Source organism: Scaptodrosophila lebanonensis, unplaced genomic scaffold (assembly GCF_003285725.1).
Source record: "Scaptodrosophila lebanonensis strain 11010-0011.00,11010-0021.00 unplaced genomic scaffold, SlebRS2 tig00000085-arrow-pilon, whole genome shotgun sequence".
NCBI classification, from domain to species: domain Eukaryota; kingdom Metazoa; phylum Arthropoda; class Insecta; order Diptera; family Drosophilidae; genus Scaptodrosophila; species Scaptodrosophila lebanonensis.
In genome coordinates this window covers 1,303,245-1,317,992 of record NW_022060564.1, presented here as the reverse complement: position 1 = coordinate 1,317,992, position 14,748 = coordinate 1,303,245, and the positions used below count along the sequence as shown (strand labels likewise).

The 14,748-nt window shown below is 34.3% G+C and overlaps 1 protein-coding gene across 3 annotated transcripts in view; it reads right to left on the bottom strand.

The window, feature by feature from the left end:
• The window catches only part of LOC115626365, a 31,537-nt gene extending 17,299 nt beyond the window's left edge, over positions 1-14,238 (bottom strand). The window contains exons 1-2 of one of the 3 annotated variants that reach the window (XM_030521717.1): positions 14,053-14,238; positions 6,129-6,931 (exon numbers count right to left, since the gene is read on the bottom strand). In XM_030521717.1, coding sequence (XP_030377577.1) covers positions 6,129-6,640 — 512 coding nt within the window. In that variant the 5' untranslated portion in view covers positions 6,641-6,931; positions 14,053-14,238. Of the gene's footprint in view, positions 1-6,128; positions 7,274-14,052 lie in introns of those variants that run through there. The other 2 variants (XM_030521719.1, XM_030521716.1) reach the window with 2 other exon arrangements.
• Positions 14,239-14,748: the final 510 nt, after the last annotated feature.

Genomic DNA, 14,748 nt, shown 5'->3' with positions numbered 1-14,748 from the left:
TCGCATTATCTTGCCGGAACATCACATATTTGTATAACACTTTGATTGATATGCATTCGCATTGTTCGAGTGCTTGCCATAGATTCCAGCAGAAGAGTTGAGTCAGTCCGAGCTTGTTCGGTTAATTGAGCAATCGTTTCTGAGTCTTAAACACAGCTTCTCATTCACACATAATATTATTAGTTAGATAGTTCTATTTAAGTTTGAAGAAGTTCCCATTTCATTTTGCTCAGAGATATACTTTCGCTAACGTTAACTTTTTAAATTTATAATCAAAAATATACACGAATGTTTAACTAATGATGATATAATAATAAGGAATCTATGGATTTCTGATTATAATAAGAAACTATATAAAAATGTGTTAAAATACGTACAATAACAAATTTCAATCAAATTGGTTTTAAACTTAATTTTCTTACTTTTTTGTAATCAAATATCCTAATCATTTATTAAGTAAAATCAATTTGGCTCCCACAAATGCGTTTATCTAATTGGAAATTCAAAGTTGGATTTGGAAAATTAATAATTATATTGATTTGAAATACAATCGCTCAAGCCACGAATTATAATTTATCTGCACTGTTTCAAGCGGCAACTGAACTAGTTCTCGCAATGGAATGGATTCGCACATCCACAGTTTGCGAACACAATCAAGTTCTTCATGTGAGAATGGCAGAATGTTTGCAATTATTTTAAGGTGACGGTGCAGCTGCAGTTTGCAGTTTCTATTATTTTCCACTTTATTGTTTTTATTTTTAAACGATTAGCTCAGTGGTTGTATGTTGTTGCTGGCCGTTTATAACAACAAGGTATAAATTGCACGGCGCTCATTCATACGCGTATTAATAAGTTTATGGTATTCGTAAACATTCGTTATGCGATACACTGGTTATGTTTACATTTTTCCGAGCAACTTTCCAACATTTTGCATTCTTCCTCGCCGCCCACATGCGCACACATTTGATTTACTGTTGATTATGTCGATTGAGAAGTCAATGAATAATTTAAGCACATTGCCGCTTAATGATTTTCCAGCACATTAATTATTATTTATTAACTATTTGGCGGTGCAGTTCCGCAATGGAAGCTCATTTGTATGCTTCACTTCTGACACATTGTAAAGCTTTTGAATTTGCCTAATTGATTTCGAGTAAAAGTATTGAGCGGATAAGTACGAGTATCAACGGATAAAACAACTTTTTCTATAAAAAGCGATGACGTTACTTTTAAAAGCAATTCTAGGGTTTTGCCTAATGAAGGTTACATTCCTCGTGATTAACATTAGGTATAGAGAAATGTACATCGAAAGAAAAATGAAAAGTTATACAAATCCCAGCTTCATTTGAAGCGATTGAATTTATTTAAGTTTTGCTTATCCACTTAATCCACGTAATGTAATTATTTCTTCTTTTTCGAAACTAAACACGCTTAAAATTGTGTTTGGTTGAGCTCTTGGTTTTATCTGCATAGCTATTGGTTGTAAATAATACTTAAGAAGCTATTATTTGTTGAACTAAGCAACTAAACAGCCTATGAAATTAATTTGGTTTAATTATCCGTTTTATCAGCAAAGCCGCTAATTATATATAAAGTGTTGCCAAAGTTATAGAAATTGATTTTCTTATATCTTTAACCATCCTAATAGGAATTGACATCCTAGATGCAGTAGTTCGGCACACTTTTGTGACTTTAAATAAAAACAAATTACCATTAAGTAAGGTTTCTAAGAAATCGAAATAAACTTTAACAGATATGCTTAACTTAGTTTTTTATTCGCAATGAGTAAGAGTGCAGTCTTAGACTTTTGAATTTACTGCCTTTAGACAGAAACAGAAATACTTAATTACTAACCCAACACGTTAAGTGCCTGCCAAGACAGCCTTTAGTATTTAATTAAATTAATTGGAGATCGTTTGTGGAATTGTTTTCATTGCGGTCACTGCTTGTGGGCCATTGTATTGTGTCATAATCGAGTTAAAAATAAAGCATAATAGAACGACGCAAAATAAAATATGATTCCATTTACTAGTAGTTATAAACTAAATAAAAAGATAAATGCACTCCAACAACAATGTGTGTGTAGTAAAAGGAACCATAAAAAAACAATTGACAAAGAATGCGGCATTTTGTTTAATTGAATTGCCTTTGATAAACATATAAAGGAAATGGCGAATTGTGACAAGGCAGTGGCCGCCGGACGCGGTCAATGCTTGATTTATTGATGCATGAATGAAATGAGACGACGCGAAGAGACTGCGATTCTGCTGCTGCTGATGACGACGCAGACAAGTGCACAATTGAATTAAGGCGACATTAAAAAGCAAACTCACACACACGCACAACCCTTTTAATTTAAAATCGCGAATGTGTGTGTGTGTGTGTGTGTGTGTGTGTGTGTGTGTGAGTAACATTTATGCCAAAGTGCTGTGATTTATGAGGTTAAATTAGTTGCCTTTTTATTGAGCGTTTGGGCAACACTTTTATTACACACACCAAAAACTGCTGACGCAATGCAATATCAATTCCTACAAAAAGCTAAACAATTAGCAAACGGGGCTCCCAGCTGCAAATGCAACTCGAGTGTGCCCTGAAAACAAACATCTTATACAATGAATGAACACGTGAGTGAGTGAGTTCAAAAAAAACTGTAGTAGTGATGGGAGTTCGATGCAGAGATGATGCTGGACACGTGAGGGGTTTGTTCATACCAAGAAATTCTGCACAAAGCTATGATAGTTGTAGTAGTATCTGGAGTTCAATTACAAACAGAGAGGAATATCGAGGAGCATCGCTGCTGAACAAAACGCTATTAGGATAAGATCGTAATAATAATTATGTATGTTTCCTACAAGTACAGCTGTTTTGTTAATTATAAAGAAATCAGGGAGCTGACTTCCTGTAAAGGAATGTATTTACATTTAGAAACGCTCTTCAGAGCTTCCACTAAAATTTAATTAATTGAAAATTTCATTTAACACACGACTTACTTTTCTTTAAATTTTGAATTTTAATTGAACCAAAACTATGATAATTGAAAACGTGAAGATTATTTATTATTGTTTTACATATTATTAACTGCAAGTACAATTTGTATTTTCAATAACAATTAGTATAAAAAGCAATCAATTAATGCAAATTTTAACACTAAGGCTAGAAAGCTAATTGATAAATGAATGTCTATATTTTCGTTGCATTCCTTTCTTTCTTCTACTAAGCTACAAATTTTATCGCTGCTGATTGAAAATTAACAAATAAAACACAAATAAATAGTGTTTACAAAAATAAACAAAAACATCTATCCATTACGATGTACATCTCTAACTTGTTCAACAAAATCACAGCGCCACAAAAAAATTGATTGGAGCCAGCTCTAAAATTAGGTTTCTCATGCGAAAGACGAAGAGAGACAACGTTTATTTAGATTCTTGATTAATTGAAGTCTTTCGTTTCTTTTCCACAATTTCTGCTGCGAAATCGTGAGCCCAGCAGGCATCAATAAATGTGACAATTCGTTGCCTTATTTATGACTTTATTAAACGCAAATTGAGATAAATAACAACAATTGCAATAACAACAATACACGAACGGCAGCTTGTCTGCTTACAAGCTTGACATGTTAATGCTTTGTTATTATTTTAAATTTAAATCCAATTTATTTTATTACATTTGTGTTGGTCGCTTGGTTGTTGAGGAAAAATATGCAATGCACGCGCGTTGCTTTGCAAAATGCCAGAAAGATCAAGTTCATTGAATTTTCACACTAGCTCACATCGTCATATATATACTGTATATTACATATATAGTATATGTATATAGATCAGTAAAATGTCTTTGCACTCTGAGAACGCCTTGCCATTTAATTGAATATGTATATTTAGTGTCTGTTTTGAGCAAAGAAAATAAAATGAAGAAAACGCAAATGTATGTATAAATTTTAAAATAACGATGACAAAATCCGCCGTTGTATTTCTTTTCTTTTCTTTCTTTTTATTTTTATTATTATTATTTTTTGTGCAACGAAACGCGCACAAAGAAAGCCAAACACATTGAGAATTTTGAGCAGAGGAGCAGGCGAGGCGTTTCGCAGATAATTAGACTATAGCAGGCCGGCGGACTATGGTCGAGATACTGCAGATTCAATCAACAGCCCTTTATAAAATAATGCTGATTTCATTCATGAACATGAATATAATACGCTTCAATGGATGCTACAATGCAATCAACTTTTATCCAAATGGATAAAAAGAAAAGTGAAGTTTTCAAATTGGCATGATTTCTTATTCTGTTCAACTGATGGCGTAATGGGAATATGCAATTAGTCAGCTTTTTATGACATTTGGCATTAGCGGATAAAACCGGATGACCGTTATAAATAATTTCCTGAAGTCGCTTAGGATTGTCAAATACGATAGCTGTGTAGGATAAACAAAATTGCGCCCATATTTGAGTACAAAGATACATTTGTAGAGTAAGATAAAATAATCAAGGACTCTAAGCAACACTTCCAGCTGATTATTTCTTGCAGACAACCATCTAGATTATAAGCGTAATTGTTATTATAGCGGATAAAAGGAATTAATTGTTTTATAACAGTGGAAAGAAGTTCCAGCTTAAGTTTATTAAGGAAGAAGCAAACAAGGAAGCCTCGTATGCTGACTCATGTGGAGAACAGCCGATAAGCTGTTAATATTTTCCATTTATAGGCGTGAAAACATAAAGACAGTTTATTATGTCATAAATAACAAACATGATGATAACAATCAATATAACTCTGAAGACGTCAACAATTTATTTTGCAAGATAGGAACGAACAATTCAATTCGAATCTTTTTGATTTACTGAATGATAATTGATTATAAATGATTCTTTCAAGCTTCCTTGTCTCCGGTCAATGATTTGCAACAATATTGATTTCATACAAAGAAGAAGATATATCCTAAATAACTATTTCTTAGGCAGGAAATCAAGTTCTGTCATTTTATAGAGGCTGTAGATTTATATAAATTATATTTTAGCAAGGAAATAGAGGTGTGTCATCTCCTCGGTTGCTGAGAACAGAAATTTCCTCAAGATCTATAGTACGTCTAAAACAGGAGCTATATACTTGTATAGGGAAATTCTTCTATTGCTTTAATTTTATAATGTCGTCAGATGTATATTTTAGATTACAGATATAATATAATGTTTAATATCTGTAAGACGTAATATTTGCTTGGATCTTAACTTACATTACACCAAGTGTTATATTTCAATAGCCGCTCATTTCGCATTTTATTATTTAAAGTCTGAAGTCACAACTGGGTGCTAAACGATTGCTGACCTAATATTGGATTATCTTGGAGTATTATCAAATAGATTTTAAGCACTTAGCTGAGATTGTATTTAAACTCGCACGATTCTAACGAACATGGTAATTTCGGAGAAAGATAGGTATTTGTTTATAAATATTTGTGCTCGTTTTTTGATGTTTTCAGTACTGCAAATAGACGATTTATCTTTTGTTAGTTGATTGTCTTCTTGAGGCTTATATCTTGAATATTTTTGTAAATAAGTCCTGAGGCTACTGGTTGATAGAACATTTCTGTAACCCATAATTGAAAAAAAAAGTTAAATAACTTGAATTTGATCTGAACATTTGATCTTGCTTCGAAATGAATTATTATTATAAAATATAGAGAAGTTTACACAACTAAACTAACTTAGATGATATAGCGCTAGCTCCAAGGCCTTCAGCTATTCGAAATGAATTATTTTGCAAAATTGACTATTATTGTAAAAAGGAAATATTTAAATTTTGACACAATTATCAACAGCTATTGGGGGCGTAAAATTATCATTATAAGTGCCCCCAAAGAGACCCATAATTATTCTCATGAATTTTTAGCAATGGTGCATGTACGGAAAAGAATATATTTTACAATATTATTTTTATTGTAAAATGGGAAAAATATATAGGGGAAGGCAATAATAACTATACTTTTGCATATAAACTGTTATAGCTTCGTAGTACCTGTATCTCTGTAGATTTGAAAACCAGAGTTAGTTGTTAGTAATCCCAGTTACCATGAATTTGTGTTAGCAACCGCAACCAAAGAAAGCCAAGAAGGAATTGGAGCAGAACATACCTAATGAATATTTCTGTTGTGTGTGGCGGCGTCTGCCAGAAGTTGTTAACGTTTAAGGTGCGGGGTCTGGTACACAACATATTCGAAAGTCCGGGATCGACCAGCATGGCCGAAGTCGAACTACTGCGCAGGGTGTTGAAAAGCCGGAAATGCGAGGAGGCTGTGGTGCGAAGCTCGACTTCCGTCGTCGTCTCCTCCTGCACGGGTAAGTCTTCCACCGACATGGGATGGTTGTTGAATGGTGTATTTACTACCAATGTGGTTCGCATTGTGGCGTTGTTGTCGTTTTTTGTTGCACGCAATTTGTTGTTGCCGTTAGCAAGGGTGTTGTTGTTGTTATTGTTGTGGCTCAGCTTCTTCGCACGCTGATTGTTAGTTTTATTATTACGACTGCTGCTAGAGTTGTTGTTGCTGCTGCTGTTGTTGCCAATCGTTTGTGTTGCCGGGCTGCTATACCGTTGTTGGAGACGCATTTTAGCGACTTTGTTGTAAGCAGCACAATTGTTTCTCATCGAAACTCATCAATTAATAAATTAACAATTTCTATCCGTTATTATCCAGTACGATCCGTATTTATCCGTGTGGGTCTTAGTTGGGCAAAAGTTTAAAAACTTTTGGCCCGCATTTTGCTTTCAATTTAATGCCGTTACGTTACTGAATTTATTTCTTTTGCATCTGCTATGTCTTATGATCCGTGTGTATGATTAGCATAACTTGTCTTGCGTTTTATCCATTTTATTTTCTTAAAATATATTTTAAACGTGCCGGCAACAACATCTCATAGACGCTGCTTTCACTTTCAACTAAAGAATAAACAATGTTTTTGTTTTTAAAAAGCGACAAAAAAATGCAACGCAATATTTTTAAATTCTTGACTAAATATTTATGGGGGTATATAAGATGTTCATCGTCTATATACACAAATTGCGTACTTTGGAAGTCACTTTTAACTGTGTGGGTATTTGGCGTGTTTGTTGTTGTTGTTGTTGTTGCTGTTGTCCAATAAATATTTGAATGTAAATATGCTTTTCGTGCGCAACAAACAATTTTTTAATTCAAGTTAGGAGGCGCGCGAGTACGTGCGGACAACAAAAAACACAAACGTTTTTATAAATATGTACTATATACCTAAGTATGCGCGTGTACACACTATTTTATATGCTGTTTTATAAATTTAGAAATGATTTTATAACCACAACAACGAACGGAAGTTGCTCGCAGGCGAAGCGCAGCCAAATGAGAAGCACACACGGCGTATACGCAACGTTGTGAACGCGCCGACCCAACGCAGCCGAATGAAATGCGAGGCAAAGCGCAGCGCGCAGAAGTATTCGAAGCGCCCAATCGGGTCGGGTGCGATGATCAGCGCTTGCCCGAACGAGGCCGCAAGAGAGGATGAGAGCGCACAATTGGACTAAGAGAGAACAAAGAGACGCCAGCTCTTAGTTCGCGCACAATGTGCCATTTTCACAGTGTTTTTGTTGTTGTTGTCGTCGTCGTCGTCGCCGTGCCTCAAAACAAACATTCAATCAAACTTTTTGGCCGCTGGCTGGCTGGCTGCTTTTGAAATGTCTTGAAGACGCGTGGGCTTCTCTGATTGTTGAAATATCGAAAAAATGAGTCTTATACAAACAATTCACACGGCATGTAGAGCACAATGGAAAAAAATAATAGAAGAAACTTACAAAAAAAGGGGATTTCGTTTGATTTATGAAATTAAAATGTGAAAACAAAACAGGCGATTGAAACTTATGTATTTCGATTATAAATAACTCAACTTATTTTCTGGTTAACAATTTAAAAACACTGTCTATTATATAGGAATACGTTGCTTAGATGTAGGAAGTTACTTCCATAACTCCTAGAAACTTGTGAATCACATGAAGCATAAAACTCTACAGAATATCTAATATAAATTTGTATAAAATCATTACAGAAACGATTGAAATAAGATTTAAGAATTTAGATAACGAATACTGATCAAAAAAATTGGTTCGATGGAGAATAATACAATCTCTCTAAAAAACTGTTGAAAAAATAAAATTATTAAATTATTAATTAAAAAATTAAAATTTCATTCAATACTTCTATCTTTTCAACGCGGAAAGATTGCATCGAACTAAAGTCATAAGAAATATATGAAATGGGGAAACTGTAGCTGTTGTAATTCTCAGATGAATGAGGGGACGGGCAAACCGTAGCTGCCTGACTACACCCTGATTAATAATGTGTGAATGTTTTGAACTGTTTCGAAATAATCCGTTATTCAGGAGATCCTTTAAAATAATCATATTTCTTGGCTATTCGCCGCAAGTTTAGACAATTGCAGCCCACTGTGCAGAGCTTTCTCTTTTTGTGTGCGACAAACAACGAATTGTGGTGCTTTCTTCGACTTCAAATGCAAAGAAAGTCATTGAAATAAAAAAATTCTGCAACATATCTTAGTGTTATATCATGTCTTGGATAGGAAATACGCATGAGTAAGCGACCTGCATACTCCCTATTGGTAGCTAAATATGTATATCGGAACTAATGGGTTACTCATGTTCGTGAAATGTTGGGTTCGATTAAAGTCATTTCAAATGACTAACGGTCAAGCCGATAAGGTGAGTTGTTGATAAGGCCAAGAAATAGGGGCGTGTATACATCGAGTGCTTAGCACAGCTGGTTCTTTAATAGACAGAATATGCAAAACCAGTCACTGACAATGACATTATAGTAGAACACACATAGTACTTATGTAGAGCCACAAACGTTTTAGCGATTGTTTCGTGTGATTCTCAACAGCTGTTTGTAGGTGTTCCTATTGTTGTTGTTATTGCTTCTGTGTGCCCACATTAAAGACGACATGCCGAATATATAGTACATACATATTGGGACAGACAACCTATATATGACGGATATATGTATACGTACATACATAGTTGTCTGTTTTCTGTTTCGAATCCTAAATTTATTGGCGTTACTCGAAATGAGATTATGCGCGCGTGTAGGTGAATGGCATGATGAAGAAAACAAAAATGAATAAAAAGCAGCAACATATTTTTTCAAATGTTTAAAGAAATATAAAAAACGGTTTGACTACAGAAAAGAGGGCGTTACTAACAAATTGTTGTGTGGCATAATGTGTGTCAGGGTTCGCTCTTGGCACTTGTTTCTCTAGCGAAAACTCAAATGGATTTGCGCACAATTTTAATACCTCATACCATATATCTTCTTATATAGTAGTTGCCTGTATTTTGGCCAAAAATATGCACACTTGATGTTGACATGTGCGCGCCTTTTATGAGCATTTCGACGATGATGCCATTTGTGTGGGCTTTGCCAGATATTGTCGTTATTTATCTGTCTATCTAGCTATCGAAATGACTAAAAATTGCTAAGCAATTATTAAAAGTGTGTATGGTGTGGCCTAAACATTATGATTTGTGGCCTCGGATAAATGCGGATAATTAATAACAAACTATGCAAAGCGAGCTAGAGACTTGAGAATGGCATCATTGGCTTTACTCAACTGGATAAAAAGACAATTTGAGTTCTTCTTGTAAACCATGATGCATTTTTCCATCATTTTGCAGTACCCTTGAATGTTAAATATGAGAATTGTATTCATATTTGTTTGGCGGAATTATGTGTAGAATCTAAACTGGTTTCGTACTTGGAAAGGTAGTGTCTTGCCTTTAAATTTGTTTAAATTCAGTTAAATTACAATTCATGTAGGTACGGCATAAGAGTATTCAAGAAGTTCATAAATAAGCCTATATCTGATTTGCTTGCTTTGCATATGAATAAGGACAGTCTATAATGGTTCAGTGCTCCTATGTAACTACAACAATTCTTCGTGAGCTCCCTAATGATCTAGTAATTGCGGACTTTTGAACTGACGCATTGCATATGCTTTATAGTTTTGGTTGGCGACTAATTAAAAGCCTCAATTTTATTTTATGGCTTATACGTGAATTCTTTTCGAGTGATTTATGTTTTGAACAGAACAGAGATGAGGCAAGCCTCATCGATAGGAGACGACACTGAATGGGTTGAAGAAGAGCTTAGAATTATTTCATAGGAGCGACGATCTGAGGCCAATTCGGCTTAAATGTGACTCAGAACAATTAGCCAGCTCAGCTGAGAAAATAAAGTAAATAAAGCCAATCGGTATGCAAATAGTTCACAAAATAAACAAAGCAAAAGTGTTTGGCATTAAAAGAACTTACATTGTTAAAGATTTTAATCAGCTATGCTTAAATTAATTGCTTTTGCAAATAATTTCTATTCGTCATATTTATACGGTCGCTTTAATTTCTAAACGAGCCATCAAATCGACAGATAGTCTGTAGCTTATAATATTTTAAAACCGAACAGATCTACCATAAACTGTTCGTGATAATAAAACATATATAGACGACATTGGGCGGCTCTCTCAGAGTCTACATGAGTTGATTGGCAACTGATTGTCAGTTGATTGACAAATTGAGTGTGCGTCTGTGTGTGTGTCTTAATAGCACACATACATACACATATAATACACGTATGTTTGTTATTTTTGCTCTGCTGATAAGCATTGGACAATTATTTTAGGCGACAACAGTTCAATCAAATTTAGGTACATATATACTTATTATACATATATATGTACTATATATGTATATACAATAGATAAGCGCAAAAATGTGTCGTAGATAAAAGCAACACACACACACACATATATGCATAAATATACATAAAAATCTGTGGGGCGACATAAAAGGCAAAAATAAATACGTTCGACCATAAAATGTATTTGCATACGCGGCGTATGCGCGATATTTGTTTAAAGCCAGAACACTTATGCGCGTGTGCGTGCGTTCGCAAACAAATACGACCTTCAGTTTTATGGCAACATTCTTCTTTCATACTGCTTCTTATTATTGCATTTTGTTTCCGTTTCGCTTTGAATTACTCAAATTTTGTGCACTAATTTGTTTTGTTAAATGTACATATTTTAATAATTTTGAATCTTGATTTTAATATACATAGCCGTGAGCACAGTTCTGAATTCTTAATGTATTCTTTGTCTTATCTTTAAATGGAACAGAAATTGAAACAAACAAATTTTCGGACATGTCTGTAAATATTAAACGTATGATAGCTATAAAAACAAATATCATCTGAACGACAAATCGTTATGATCTGAAACGATTTCAAACAAATGCTTAATATATAGCATAATTTTTACAAATTGTTTAATTCGAAAGCTTCATTTGAGGTTTAATTTTTGTCCACCATTTATTTTTCAAAAAGTTGAAAAAAGAGACGTAATCAAGCCTGCATTCGTTTGAAATAAAAATGATTTGGATTCATTAGTTAAATGAAATTAAAAGTAGTTAGTATATTTATACTTTGTGGTAAAATTTGATTTAATGTAACTCATAATAAGAAAAAGTCCTACATAACTATAGCTTTTTGTTGAACGATTTTATGTTTTTAATTATTTGCGGTTAATATGTTTAAATATATTCAAAGAATTCAACAACTCGATTTATTATTACAGCACAACATGAATTTCTTTTGCTAAATATTTGTATATTAACATTAAAGTTTCTTATTTGTTTACTTTTAATTAAAATTATTTTACTTTTTTTCTTGAACTAAGAAGCATTTGCTTTTCTGTGCTACTTTAAGCTCATATTGCGTGTAATTATACTTATATTTATTTAAGTTTATTTATTTATTTATGCCAGTTCCTACAGCTCTGCTTGTTTACATTTGCAACGCTTGGCTGGTACTGCCGTATAAAGAAAATGGAAAGCACAGCCACTGGAGAGCCATAAAACGCCCACACACTGAACGCACTCTACCTTTATGGCTTTCTTTCGCTCTCCCGCTCTCTTTCGATTTGGCGCTCTTTTAGATTCTGTTACACAAAGCATCCGTAAACAAAAACAAATGTGACAGCAACTGTGGTTTTCGTCGTAATTGTTTTTCACTTTTTACAATCGCTTGGCGGAATTTCGTTTTGTTTTTGTTTTTAATATGGTTGCAAAAATATTTATTTAATTTTTTTTGCGTCGCTGTCACTGTCAGTCCGCTGTTTATGTTTATTAATGAAATTTTATTTTTGCTAAAATTTATCAACATTACATGTTTCCGTGTTTATCGCATTTAAGTGCAAAGTTTATTCGCTTTTATTGTCGAAATACAACCAGTGCGTGGATGAGTCAAAGCATTAGGTTCTGTGGATATTGTGGAGTACCTTGAATCAGATTTATGGAGCTTTTCGCATAAAGCCTAATTGTTTAGATAGCGTGCAGAAGCTGTCAGAGTTCCCTATAACTAATTCCTTTACAACTCATATCACAGATAATGAATCGTGAAAGGACTTGACTATGAAACTAGCCCTTAGAGAAATTGAAGAACATTAAACATTGGTTCCAAAATTCCTAATATGTATCTGTTTTATTTTATACGGTTTATGTATTGAAAAAAGTATAAATGCCATCATATTACATGGACGATGAAGAAAATGATGTGGAATGTTGAATATTTCATTTTCATTTGAGTATCCGAAAGATATACTTTCTTAAATTACAATTAAACGTCTCTCTAATAACTAATCAAGTGTGTTTAAATGTCTAATATTGTTAATTCAATATACATATAACATAATAACAATAATTTCAAAATAATTGTTGTATATTAATCATATTTGTCATAAATAATGCTGAAATACCGATATTAGAAATGATTCGCATCTCGAGGTAATAGTGTAGAGGCCTCTTTCGGTCCAAGACCATTATTTAAAGGTCATTCTTCTCTACCAGAGTTGCAAAATGTGTTTACACCAGTTCAAAGGTTGCAGCTATTTTTATTTTTGTTCAAACAAATTTGCATGTTCTTCAAATTTATGGGATATGTATTTAAATTTCATGGCAAGAAAGAACTGAATTTCTTTTGATTTTTAAAAACAATGAACTGTACATGAAATCTCTTTCCGAAATATGTTTAGTTTGAGGCGTTCCTAAATCAGTTTGTAAACGAATCCAAAATGGTTCAAATTGAGACCAATAAGTCAATTTTCAGTAAACATTTAAGACATTTTGCATTGTTTTTGGTTGCCTTGAAGGTGTCTGTTTTATTGCATTGTTTAAAAAGCCGCTCGCTGCCGAAATGTGCCACAAAACGAATACGAAAACGAAATAATTCACATGTGTGCGAAAAATCAAGGTTCCACGCTCTATTTTTTTTTTGTGTAGAGCGGCAAACTAACGGCAAGCGAAATTAACCTTGCACGCTTTTTCTATTTTTCTTTTCGCATGATAAACAATAATAAACAACTTTTCGAAACTTTTTCTAACAATTTAATGAAATGTTGCAAAGATTTGAGTCACACACACACACACATACTCGCGCAAAAAACTAACGGCCAGTGAAGAGAGCGCTTAGGTCATTGACCAAAAAAAGAAATAATAGTAAAAATTACAAAGAGAGCGGCCCCAAACTGGCTCTCTGTAGGGAGAGAGCGCCAACAAGCACGTTTTCCAAGAAAAAACGAACGACGCTTTTTGTGTTTTTGTGTTGCATGTGTGGCTTGCGCTCTCAGAAGCCTCACACACACACACACGTATCCGCTCTGTTGGTCTATGAGGGCAGCACTTTGGCTTTTGTGGGCCCTCTTTACTTTTTTTTGGCAAAGGCACCACCAATAACAACACCAGCAGCAACAACAACAGGGCGCACCGCAACCATAGTGCCATTGTTTTTGTCGTTTTTATTTTTTGTAGCGGTGCCGTCGCCACGCTTACGTCATTCATAAAAATAAAAACGCAGTATAAAAGAGCAAAGAGCAGACACGGCAGCCGCAGCCTCTTGTTGTTGTTGTCGTTGTTGGTGCTGCTGGCCGCTTTGTCTGGTTGTGTGTGTGTGTTTGTTTGTTAATGCCAATTACCTGAAGAATATTTTAACCATTTTGTGCATTATTTATGTTATTGTTGTTGCTGTTGTTGTTGCCACCCGTCACGCTCACGCTACGTATATGAATTTCTAATCAATTCTCAGTGTGCTACATTGCTCTTGTTTTTGTTTTAGCCTTTTGTATGGTTTGCACGGATAGCGACAATATGCACATGCACAGCACTCTAACGTATTTAATTTATTTATTGCATTTGTTTGTTATTTTATTTACATTTTCAGCATTTAAAATTGATTTTGTTGTTTCCACGCATAAAAAAACACAGACGAACTAAACGTACCAGGGTCGCACAGCACACTGTATGGCCAGATCTGCAAAAATATGCCAGCATACAAACACAATATTTACACAGCTGGCAACGCCATAACTATGCAAGTTATAGCCTTAACGCGAGAGCGTAGCATGGGCTGTGTAGCTCGCTGCTACGCGACTTGGGCGCCAAATTTGAATAGCATTTTAAACAGAAAGGAAGCCAGTGAAGTAAACAATAATTGCGAGTTAATGCAACATATCGCCTACATTGTTTCATGTCGGCGTCGGCACTTAGTCATAATATTACTCCCCATTGCCATTGTCAGTTACTTTTTTACAAGAAGAGACTCGTTTTTTTGTCGCTATTGTTATTGTTTTTGCTGTTGCTGTTGCTGGTGCTGTTGGTTAATTGAAATTACC